The sequence below is a fragment of the Amphiura filiformis genome, chromosome 3 (genome assembly GCF_039555335.1).
Source record: "Amphiura filiformis chromosome 3, Afil_fr2py, whole genome shotgun sequence".
In the NCBI taxonomy this organism is placed as follows: Eukaryota; Metazoa; Echinodermata; class Ophiuroidea; order Amphilepidida; family Amphiuridae; genus Amphiura; species Amphiura filiformis.
Genome location: NC_092630.1, coordinates 23,077,016 through 23,089,420, shown reverse-complemented (window position 1 = coordinate 23,089,420; position 12,405 = coordinate 23,077,016). Strand labels below are relative to the sequence as shown.

Below are 12,405 nucleotides of genomic sequence, written 5' to 3'. Positions count from 1 at the left end.
CAATTAAATCTGCAACTATTGATGTTAAAATGCCCTACATGTACCAAATATTTATAATTCAAGTTCCTTTAGACTTTTCAAAATCATAATTATTATTTTTGATGACCTTGTCATTAAACATTGCCTGTCCCTACCTGGTAATTAACGCTTAAATTTACTATGTATATTTCGGTTTATTTAAAATGTCCAGTTGCTACTGGATATTGTTTTTATTTTTTGTTTGCAGATTGTTATTATTTTAATGAAGATTATCAAATTAGTTATGGTATGTTATTTAAATGCAGAAGTAGTGGATAAATATCGCACCTTATATTTATTGTTACTTTTGCGATTGGGATATAAATTCTATACAACAGTATGCTTTGACTATATTTATAAATACGTACGTATAAATACGCACGTGACCACCTCCGCGCTGTCATAACAGCTTGTAGACAGTGAGTCTCGAAGTGACCTTCTACATAGCGGGCGGTCTTCCTGTACACTTGAATGCAAAGGCGATAATAACGCGAGACTGCAGCAAAATTGTCTAATTTCTTCAACTTTGTGATTATATTATAAACATTTCCGTCGATATATAATAACAATTCGATAATCCTATCGATAAAATTTCTGTCCTTTTCAATGGCATGAGGATCCAGTCACGCTTGGTGGTCTTAGTATGTCGTGCCCATGGGTCACGTGCGTATTTATAAATACGTATTTATAAATGCAGTAGAAGGTAGATGTTAAACGCAAATGTCTTCGCAAATCCGCACATGCTGGCGTTTATTACGAGTGGGGCTATACATAAAAGAGATTGCGATTTCCAAACGTAGAATCGAACGTACGTGGAATCTGTTCAAAATCACTCTCCTAGATCTTGTGACGGGACTTTGAATAGATTCCACGTATGTTCGATGATACGTTTGGAAATCGCAATTTCTCTAATATATGCCAACGTTTTGACTTAGTTGCATCGCGCGTGTTAATGCACGTGTGGAGTTGTGTCATCAACTCGACGAATGTCGCATGGAGTCCGATGTACAGGCATATAGCTCTATACGCTGGCGAAGTTGCGTAATAATCGGCTTAATATAATTAACTACCATAGCAATAGGTGAAAACTATTTTTGCTATGGTAATTAATCCGATTAATTACGTAACTTCGCCAGCGTAAGTGATGTAATAATTGGATTAACTACCATAGTAATAGGCGAAAACAATATGTTTGAATACATCGCGCTGCACTACAAGCAGGTTGCACTACAATCATAGATTGAATACAATACCGATCTTTTCAAAGATACTAATCTTACAGGTGCGAGCGTTTAACATGATATGGTTCAATGCAGAGGTACTGCGTGAACGTACCAGTGCAGCGCGGTATATTCAAACATTGTTTTCACATAATTGCTATGGTAGTTAATCCAATTATTACATCACTTCGCCATCGTATCGTATAGTAAGTGGGTTAATGTTATGATTAGATATATGGCAGAAAAAATAAGCAGGATAATTTGAAAACTTTGTTACGTAACAACCATACCAAACAGTATATTTTAATATCTTAGATGCTAAATTTTATTTACTGCAGTTGAACTGCACGTTTTACATATCATATGAAATGTTTTGGAGACAAGAAGTGGCTTATGTCGTATTTATGCACAAAGTTACGAAAAGCAATGTTTTGTATACCATGAATCTGGTAAGATGTTGTTGTATGAATCGAATTGTTTTATTTCTCGTATGTTGATGGTCATTAAACAAAATGATGAACAGTGACGAAGTCTCTTGCAAGTCTCTATTTCTTAAGGCCCTGTATCCATAGGCTGTTCCCTTGAATTGTGGCGTGTGCCCTTGTTCCGTGTTCACTTGTTCCCATGTGACCTGCCACACAGACAACGAACCTTTGTTTTCCTTAGTGGCCGTATCCATAGGTCTGTGTGACAGGTCACATGGGAACAAGTGAACACGGAACAAGGGCACAAGGGAACTGCCTATGGATACAGGGCCTTAGGTGTCTCCGGCAATCACAACATTATGCCTTATGCCTTATTGAATATCGCGTGTAGAGAGACGACTGTATTAATTTTTTATAGTCAATATGAGTTTGTTTCAAATAAAAGCACGTGATTCGTGCTTAATAATTAATTTTCTATCATATAAGGCATAATGTTGAGATTGCCGGAGTCATCCTTTAAAGCCATATTATAACATTTGCTGAGGAGGACGCCCTCGCTGATTTTTTTAAAATTCCTTTTTTTACACGATTATATTTTACTTTATTAAACCAATATACCCTGCAAAAATCAAGACTCTAGGTGCTGTACTTTTGTCAAAATCCGAGATTTTGAATAAAACGACGGAACCGGCGTTTTATTATTACGATGGAATTATTAGTCGAACGCATATACGATGTTCATAACACACAGCGCGTACACGGCTTGCGGGACGGTGATCTACACAAGAAAGGGTCGTAGGCTACCATAACATGACAGAAGGAGTGGTACGTATTGGCGACCTATGCGCTGGTAGTAAATTCCAATTTTCTTTGCTTTGCCGTAGTTGTTCGACTCAAAAATAAAAGGGGATATATCTGACAGTAACAACTAACATTTTATGGCAAAGAAATGCTAATCTATTTTGTATGAAAATGTTATAATATGGCTTTAAGTAAACTGTGATGTCAGTAAAACGGTTCGAACACCCAGACTTTTTTTAAATAGCTCGACGAAATTTAAAAAAAAATTACACTACTGATCCAATTTACAATGTCACACATCGTTGCATTTGGTTACAATGGCGCATTATGAAAGAAAAGTTGCAGTTTTGAATGTTGCAATTTGGTCCACTCAACTCTTGAACAATGGAGTAGGCCTGGCTTACTGTATGACAGGGGGCATTTAACACAAATAGCCATGTGGGTATGCTCCCCCGGAAAAAGCCCGTTTTTGGACCCTGTAGCTCCAAAAGACCTCTGAATTTTACCAATACAGAGCGCAGAAAGACCCCCGATTTCGATCATTTCAACACAGGCATGAAAAATTTCCGCGTTTTTATTTTCCGCAAAAAAATAAAAATAAATAAATATTAAACTTTCCCCCATTTTGGTCATACTCGCAGTCTTACTAAAACCCAAATAACCCGTCCTCCAAACCTTGCCGTAACTCACGGCCGGGGTCCAGGAGCCCGGTTAAGAGCCTCTGGTGGGGTCCAGGGGCTTTGCCCCTGGTGGGTGTCGAGGGGGCGAAGCTCCCCGAAGCTGGTGGGTTTTGAGGCTCTTTAGAACTAAAAATCATCAATTTCAGACACTTATTTTCGGACATAATCAAGGGCATACAGGTTTAATATTGACCCTTGTAAGGTTCCTCCTGAATATCATGTCAAAGCAGATGGTGCGAGGATAATTAAAAAAAAAAGGTTTTTTGAATGTTTTTCCAATCCGTTCACAAACTTTCTAATCCACCACAAACCTTACTACAAAATATAAACCAACCCAAGCCCAACTAGCCTAACACCATGAACACCCTTGCCCCAAACCCCAAAATGGAATTAGGAGTGAATTTGATTTCACCCCAAAATCGGACCAATAGAGTAAATCATGAATATATATTATAAAACATAATTTTGGGAATTAAAAAAAAATTTAAAATTCTAAAATACCAAAAAAAATACATTGAGTCCAAAGCTTTTTTTCTTCTGGGTAAGAATTATTTTCTTACATGTAACAGCTTTTTTCTTGCAGGTTAGAAATGTGATAAATAGGTCCATGCATGCATTTTGAATACGATAACCTATTTATCAAATCTCTAACCTGCAATAAAAAAGCTGTTGCATGTAAGAAAAAAATTCTTACCCAGAAGAATAAAGCTTGTGCACTCGAATGTATTTTTTTTTGGTATTTTTAGAATGAATTTTTGGAAAAATGTTAAATTTCCAAAATTATGTGAAAGGTTTCTCCTTCCTATAATTAGCTATAAAATGTTGTCATTGTGATGAGATGAGGCTAAATAAAGCAATTGAAACTTTATTAATATTATATTCAATAAAACAACAATTTCGATGAAACGAGGCAAAGTAAAGTAATTCAAATGTTACTAACACATGTATGCATTTAAAAACATTAAATGTTACTGCCTTAAGGCTGGGGGTATGGGCAAACTTAAAGTATACAGGTAGCTGGAGAGGGGAAGCGACGAGTTAACCCCAAATCACAACGGCAGGTAGTGACTGGTCCAAATATGTATTTATTTTGGAAGGTTCATGTTTGCTTTAAATTTTGGGACGTTTTCCAAAATCTGATATTTTTGTTGATATTTCAAAAAAGCGACATGCCAAAGACAAATCTTTGGGCACATACTTTGCTATTGTTAATACAGTTCTTTCCCACATAACTATGTTACCATTCGCTTTGGTGATTTACTAATTATATATTTTGTGACTGCAATTTGGCGTTTTCAATGCGTTTTAACTGAAGCTTGCCATCATAACCATGAAATTAACGCTGATTTTTGGACATGCTCCTTTTAGAATTTATGTCTGATCGCCATTTCACATATTCCTATAGTTTAGTCCTACATATATGGAACGTCTATTTGAATAGTATCGTACATTAATATCAGTATTGATTTATTCTATTCAGCAATATTAAGTAATAATTTACTATCAAACAACTCATAGTTGGCTTAGTGGAAATGCACCGAGTTTCACAACCGGGAGGTCCTGGGATCGATTCCCAGCTCTGCCTCTTTTTTTTCCAAGGCTGAGAAAAAAATTGCAATTTCTGAACTGCTAACTTATTTGGCGCGCGAACTGAGCTGGTCCTTTCCTGATGTCTGTGTCTCTTACAGGCACACTCCCTCTGGAATCCAAACCAGGTTCCCGCCCTCTTTACACCCCTTAAACGGAAGGTTACTTTTCTTCAACCATTATTGTCTACTTCCTTCCTAGATCAGTAGATCCTGAAACCTTGCTATCTGTACATTAACATGCATACAGTCTGTGTGTACAATGCATAAATAAGTTTTTTTGTTGCATGCGTAAATAATATGCCAATGATACTTCGGAAATATTGAAGCCAAAATATTAATGTTAAGTGTGTTGACTCATGAAGATTCTATGTTTTATTTTCAAGGAATTCGGGCCAAGATAATGTTTCTGACTATCATTTGTGCGTACCGTGTTTAATTTTGCTTAATTTCATATAGTCAATACCATCGTATACAGCATTCTTTCTGTACAGTACATACCGACTTATTCAAACTTCAGCACTGCATTTATAGAGGTAAGTCATACGGTATTTCGGCTCAATAATAATAAAGGCTAAAACTCGTAATCCATTTCATGATCTCTCGAAACACAAACAGCAATATTAAGGGGCTGTGCAATAATAATATTAATTACGAGCCCTGAGGGCTTTTTTTGGCAAGCCAAAGGGGGAAGGGCGGATTTTGTCGGGTCGAAAGGGGGAGGGGTGACCAATTTTTGGCACACATTCACGGGCACCTTTTAAGTAAAACGCTCTAGGCTTAGGAAAACAGAACAGAAACGTTCAACTATACAATACAGTAGAATTCCATCTAGTGGCTCTAGTGTTTTTTGATGCAGACACCCTCCACGAAAACATAGATTGGTCTTACAAGAGTTATTTGTACAGCCGTCTGTATCAGTAATATTATACATGTTTATACATGTAGTACTCCGAATAATATTTTGTGGAGGGTGTCTGCTTTCGTTGCAAATTGATTGTCTCAAAAATTGGCATCTGCAAAGGGGAGGGGGGAACCGCCTGCCAAGGGGGCAATTTTTGGCATACTGCGCCGTTTGGAAATGTTATGGGGAGGGGGGGGGGTGCTCATAAGTATTACACAACCCATAACAAGAACTATTAAACCACAAGAATTAAATACATAAATATTAAATAACGGTTTCCAATCCAGGGAGGTAAATAACATGTTAACTGGGTGGGCAATTATTTTACCCACCCAGTAAATTCAATTTGCCCATTGCCCAAAAGTGCCCACCCAGTAAATTATTTTGCCCACACGAAATTGGGAACCATAATTATAATAATTATCATAAAACTATGCCATAGTGCATCTCTTGAAATAAACTTGCATTCTGAAAGTGTTGTTGAATAGTTTACTCATTTACCATGTTTACAACTTCAGAGTGGGAATAAATATCACGCAGTACACAATGGTATTCGAAACTAAAAACTAATTTTATTTTGAGCAATTTCCACACAGAACCTGAAAGAATTCATTGAGCCCATAAATTTGGATTCTTGAATGAGGCGCGTTTTTAATGGACTTGAAACATTATTTATTAGATATGCATTGTTATTTGCAAGTCTTTGAGCACGCACAAATATGTAATAGTAATATATTTATGAAAATATTTCCTGCAATCAATCGAAACTTATAAATGTTGAAAGAATACGTGTTATTTTGGGTTTCTTTACTTTTTACATATATATTTCGACTGTGATTCTACATGGGTCTTAATATAATAATTGGCATAATACACATTTTATATAAGGACAAAATAAACATTTTAGTAAGTAGTTGGAAAAAAGGTCAATATAATTCAGGGCTGCCTATATATTGCCAAATTCTAGTAAATTCATTTATCGGCTTGGGTGGAAAATATCGGGGAATACCAGCATATATCGCAAAGATGCCACTCAAAAACCCTGGAATTTTGTGAAAAAAAAACTCACCTGAAATAATATGTAAATGTGGATAATAAGTCCCAAAATGTGCTGAAGATAATTACAAGTGCGGAAATTTTGACTTTATAAAGAAGGAATAAAGAGAGAAAACAAAGAAAGAAGTCGTTTGCTCTGGGTGGGATTCGGATTCGAACCCGAAACCCCTCGCATGCCAAGCACTAGGTCCGCGACACTTAGCCATGAGTCATCCGCTGGCCTGGCGAACGAAAGCGTGCCTATATATCACTTCAGGGTGATTGCGTCATCACATCACGTGGGATGCACGCACGCCCAGTGCATATATCAAGTAGTATTTTGTAGCATGCAAGTTAGAAATTAAAATGGTTGCCACCATACCGTTATAGTTGCTGGGCCGTATTGTTTTTATAATATATTGGCTTTAGCAAGTTCATACAATTTATAACGATCATTTCACATTGTTAGTGCAACTAAATTCTACTTAGGGATGAAATCAAAACTCGACCGGCGGTTGACCGGCGGTTCCATCCGGTTTCCATTGTTTAGTACCATAGAAACTGGACAGAACCGGCGGTCAACCACTGGTCGAGATTTGATTTCATCCCTTAAGTGTTATCCTGCTTGTATCAGTTCTGTTTCGTCACTTAACACTTAATTTTCAACCTTTCACTTTCAATTTTATAGGTCCTTCAATACAATCATGGCACTGAAAGAAATCATTCCAGAAATCAGCGAAGCTCTGCAATACTTTAAAACACATGATGATTTTTCTGCACACACTGCATATCAATATTTCAATATTATATTTCAAAGATCAAAATTTGGACCTAAACCATGCGATGATCAGGTTGGATTAGGGAAATATATATCAGATGCTGGCTATGGACGACTTTTCCCTAAAATGTATAAGTCTCTATTCGTCTACCTTGATGCGAGTGAATCGTGTCCTCAAGGTTATAGGAATTTGAGTCAGATGCTGTTTACATACATAAGTTTGTCTGATGTGAGCCCAGACTTATGCAAGTCTTTAGGCAAAGACGGTGGTATTCAGATACTGTTAGAAGGATTGAAACCTATTAAGGCAGCATACCAAAGAGGAGTGGCGGTAGAAACTGTTGGTCTTACAACAGTGAGGATTCTCCAGATCCTACATAATGCTATTCGCCTTACCAGCTCTAATCTCGCCATATATAGACTCAACAACGCAGTGTCAATCCTGGAAGGTTTTCTGCAAGTAGATAACTTATTACAAGTGCTTTCACTCATGATTCTGTCATATGTTGTTAATGATTCGGAGAGCGGAATACTGGCAACATCAGAACAAGGAGTAAGAGCACTACTCGACATGTTCAAAGCAGCAGCTTCATCCCGGAATCACTACGGAGAACTTGGCGAGATAACATTCTCGGCGTTTGAGACACTAGACGCCATAAACCATCTGGCCATTAATGATGATATCAAGAGCATCGTCCAAGAAAAAGGAGCATTTCCTTGCATCATCAGGATGTTACAGGATGACTTTTCTCCAGAGGATCAACTGGTTGCCGTTGAAGCAATCTGGAACTTGGCGTTCATCGAATCGATACGACAATCGGACCAAATACAGGGAGTTGTACCGAGTAAGTAAGTCTTCTTGTCTTAAGTTAGTTCTGATTGTCTCCATCATTTTTTTTGTGCATAGATTTAAGGGAGAGGTGCAGGTGTCGGTCGGGTTTGGGACGCGTCTTCTGAACCCTTCTGGATGCGCTAGTGAACATTACACAATATTTTATTGGATGCTGGAACACGTCTTGCTTGAAGTTTTTTGAGCAATGATTGCGACATCTCCGAGCAGACCATGACACACCCCTTTTCTTGTATTTATCATCTACAGCCTTAAGGACCTTGATGTTATCAAGCAGCAACGATCTGCAACGTATGTGTGAATCAGCTCTTTGGCAAATAAATGGGTACAGCAACAACGACTCACCACGCACTCCTCCACCAACATATCAAGAGGCCATTTCTGAACCAGATCCTACTCGTCCCAAGCAATCTGCCCAGATTATGTTGAGCTACCAGTGGGACTCACAACAGCGTGTGTTGCAGATCAAAGAAAGATTACTCCACGCTGGTTACAGAGTGTGGATGGACCTCACAAACTTGAGTAAGATACACTTTTATGGTTAACAATCTATTTAGTACTATGATGAAGTTCAAAACTGCAGATAACATTGCATTTGCTATTATCAATGAATCACGAACGGCCTGTTTGTAACGTCCCCACAAACAAAAAACAAACAAAAAAAAACAGTAGTCCAAAGCTGGTAGCAAGAGCACCCGAGGCACAGAAACCCCATTGTCAAATGCGTCTACACGGGCACTCCCAGGGAATGCCACTACCTATGAGCTTACTTTCAAAGGTAACTACTACAATCATGATAATAGTATTAACTACGATGTTACCTACGATCATCTTCGATCACGGCTATGGAAAGATTTGGATAGTTGTGGAATCGATCTTCTCACCTGTTCCTTTGACTGCATCTTAGAACAAGTAAAGATTTGTACCCTCCAGCATGACTATCACCAGCTTCTTGCAACCACTCTGTTTCCTGTATATGTCTGTCAAAATTTAATGTGAACATTAATATGAAAAAAACCGAAGAGGGTGTGATTAGGATTTAAATGTTTTTCAAATTGCAGGAGGTGACATCCTTACTGCAATGGCAGAGGCAGTTGAAGAATCTGATGTGATTCTTATCTGTATGACTGAGAAATACAAGAACAGCAAGAGCTGCAGAGCAGGTAAGTCTGTGTTATTATTATGTATGCCAAGTTTAAAATATAGCTTCATAATCTATTATCTTCAATTACTGATATGAATCCCCGGCTCTTTTGAATACTTCGTTGCTAAGTTATGAACCTTTTATCCCTTTTTGTTATGTTTTTTATTGCGGGTTTCTCCTCACTTTTTACTTATTACCTCAGTTTCATTATTGCCGGCTTTAGTCTGATTGGACAAGATCTGGTCACAATTTATACATTCTAGCAAAATTGGCTAGAATGCCAACTGAATCACCTGTGCGAATCATGTCTGATATATTGGTCTCTGAACTCCATCTTGAATAAGAGTATTTTGATGACGTAATTATTGCACAGGTTCATTATAGATGATTAGGCCTATATCTGGGATTTCTCTTCAGTTCCAATAACTTACAATATTCTATAATTATCATTTTCATTTCAGAGGCTACATATGCTTATAAACAAAGGAAAAAGTTGATACCGCTTATGATGGAAGAAGGTTATGAGCCCGATGGGTGGTTAGGTCTCCTCCAAGGAATGGATCTTTACTATCGCTTTCATTCTGAAAGCCAGTTTGACAGCAGTACGGTAGAACTTTTGAAGGCCATTGGTGAATACACAAGTTGTGGGGATGATCTACTTGATGGTGAGTGTCTTTGTCCTCTAATTGCTGTAACGACGACAATTCAATTCCTGGAGTGCAGTGAATGGCTCACATGAATTCACAACTACAAGTCTAAATATTTAAAGTCTTGAGCATATGCCGAACTTTTACCTTAAATTTCACTTCTTTTTGTGTTCCTTTCATTAAATGATTGGTTATAAGAATGAAAGATGTCTTTACCAAAATTAGAATGCATAAATGTGCAAGTTTTTAAACTTGATTGCTGCAGCATGTGTAAAACGTCCTAAAAATGCATGTTTTGGGCCCTAAATTGATAAATTTGGCCAAATAGTGAAATTTACCTTTTATTGCAAGTTTGTGCTATGTGAATGATTAGGATTGGGCTATGTTTCATTTGGCAGAACTTGACAATATTTTTCAATTATAATACTGTCGGGATATAAAAATATAATAAACTAAATGAATCTTATTGATATAACAGGACCAATCCGACCAACCCAGAGAGAGGTGGAAGGGAAGGCAAACGCAGACCCCAAGACAAAAGAGAAACCAGCACGCGATTGGAGTAAAGAAGACGTCCAGGTCTGGCTTCGTGACAACGATCTCTCGGAACTATGTGAAACTTTCAGCAAATTCAACGGCAAACATTTGCGAAAGCTGCGCACCAAATGTGCGAAGGATGAAGAGAAGTTCGAGGAAGAACTGAAAAGAGATTACAAATTGAACGGGGCACATTGCACGCAGTTCATTGTAGCTCTTGAAGATGCTTTCCAAGATTAGTTTGTAGTAGCAGCTGTAGGAAGGCATCGAGGTGAATTATTTTACCCTTGAAACTTGGGCTTTACTCAAGAGTCCCATCATTTAGAACCAAAAATTACTTTAATTCCACTATAGCAAAATCCCCCTCCCCTGAAATCCACGTTTCCGGGAATAACTGGAGAAATAAAATAATAAACTAAGGAAATCAGTCAATAGAAGTGGACTGATTTGTCTTCGTCTTCATCATGTTCATGGGATAAGTAAAGACGTGATGGAGGTATAAGAGTTTGAAAGAACAATCAGTTGGTGGTATTTAGAGATAAGATGGTTGAACCCGAGACCTCCGATTGCAGTTGCAAGTGTTTGTATTGAACGTCTATGCAGAATGGGTATAATGATAGACAAAGATAAAAAGACTAGTTTGCGTCTGACGTCATCTGTCAATCAAACTCCGAGCACGGGTTGTTACAAGTGTCGTGATGATATGAGTTGCTGAACACGGCGGTAAAACCGGGCGCCTTATTGTTAATTTTGCACCTTTTAACATACAAACCATCTCAAAAGTTAGGTCTTAATAGTAGGAAACTTTTTTTGGAGAAGGCATCATGTCCACAATGCCTAGAAAAGTTGCTTTTTGCCTTGTAAGAGTACGTATTTTTCGCCATTCACTGCTATTCCTTTTCTCCGATCGGCACCAGCCAGATGAATCGACCTTTCCTTTACGCGCTATTAGCCAATCAAGGATCGTAGAGAATTTGATTGACAGTGACGTCAGACGCAAACTAGTCTTCTTATCTTTGTCTTTCATTATAGGATAAGGGCGGCACATCATGAAATGAGATATGATATATTTTGTGCTTAACCCCCTGAGCACTACATGTACCTGCCGATCAAACATTGCCTCTGATTGGTCAATTACATGATATCTTCATTTCAATCACCAATCAGAATGGAGTTTTGCAAATAATTCACCCCAATTTTTTTGCGTGGTGAAATTATTTTAATAATGTTGCTGATTGGTCCAATTGATAATGAAAACTCCTTTTTGACCAATAGGCAGGTAGTTCTCATGGGGTTAAATTGGCACTGGGTTAGATCTTATATTTACCTTATTGTTTTTGACAATGTTAGTAATAATTATCAGTAACACAATGCATTGTACCAGTGTCATCATTTATCGTATGTACATGTATAGAGATCTATACCCTTAACTTTTTCTCGCAAAAAGTTTGGTTTCGTCATAACGTTTATTGTTTTGACGGGTTATTGACTAGGAGTATACTATAAAGTGTAAAAACATGATTATCTGATGAGCTTGCATATGCTTAGCACAATCATGACAATAGCTAGTATTTATGGTACTATATACGTCTAGCCCTCTTCTTTTGTTCCATTATCTATTGTATTTCTTTTGTTCAAAGTCTGGTCAACTGTCGATTATATCAAGTAATGTGGACAGGTCAAGATAATCTTGGTCAGGTCAAGATAATCTTGGTCAGGTCAAGATAATCTTGGTCAGGTCAAGATAATCTTGGTCAGGTCAAGATAATCTTGGTCAGGT

The 12,405-nt window shown here is 37.6% G+C and overlaps 1 protein-coding gene across 1 annotated transcript; it reads left to right on the top strand.

Moving 5' to 3' along the window:
* The first annotated feature begins 5,005 nt into the window (after positions 1–5,005).
* Positions 5,006–12,027, top strand: LOC140148236 (uncharacterized). The gene is made up of 6 exons (XM_072170107.1): positions 5,006–5,266; positions 7,358–8,292; positions 8,547–8,819; positions 9,359–9,460; positions 9,903–10,106; positions 10,567–12,027. The coding sequence occupies exons 2-6, from the start codon at positions 7,374–7,376 to the stop codon at positions 10,863–10,865; spliced, it is 1,797 nt and encodes a 598-aa protein (XP_072026208.1). The 5' UTR covers positions 5,006–5,266; positions 7,358–7,373; the 3' UTR covers positions 10,866–12,027.
* Positions 12,028–12,405: the final 378 nt, after the last annotated feature.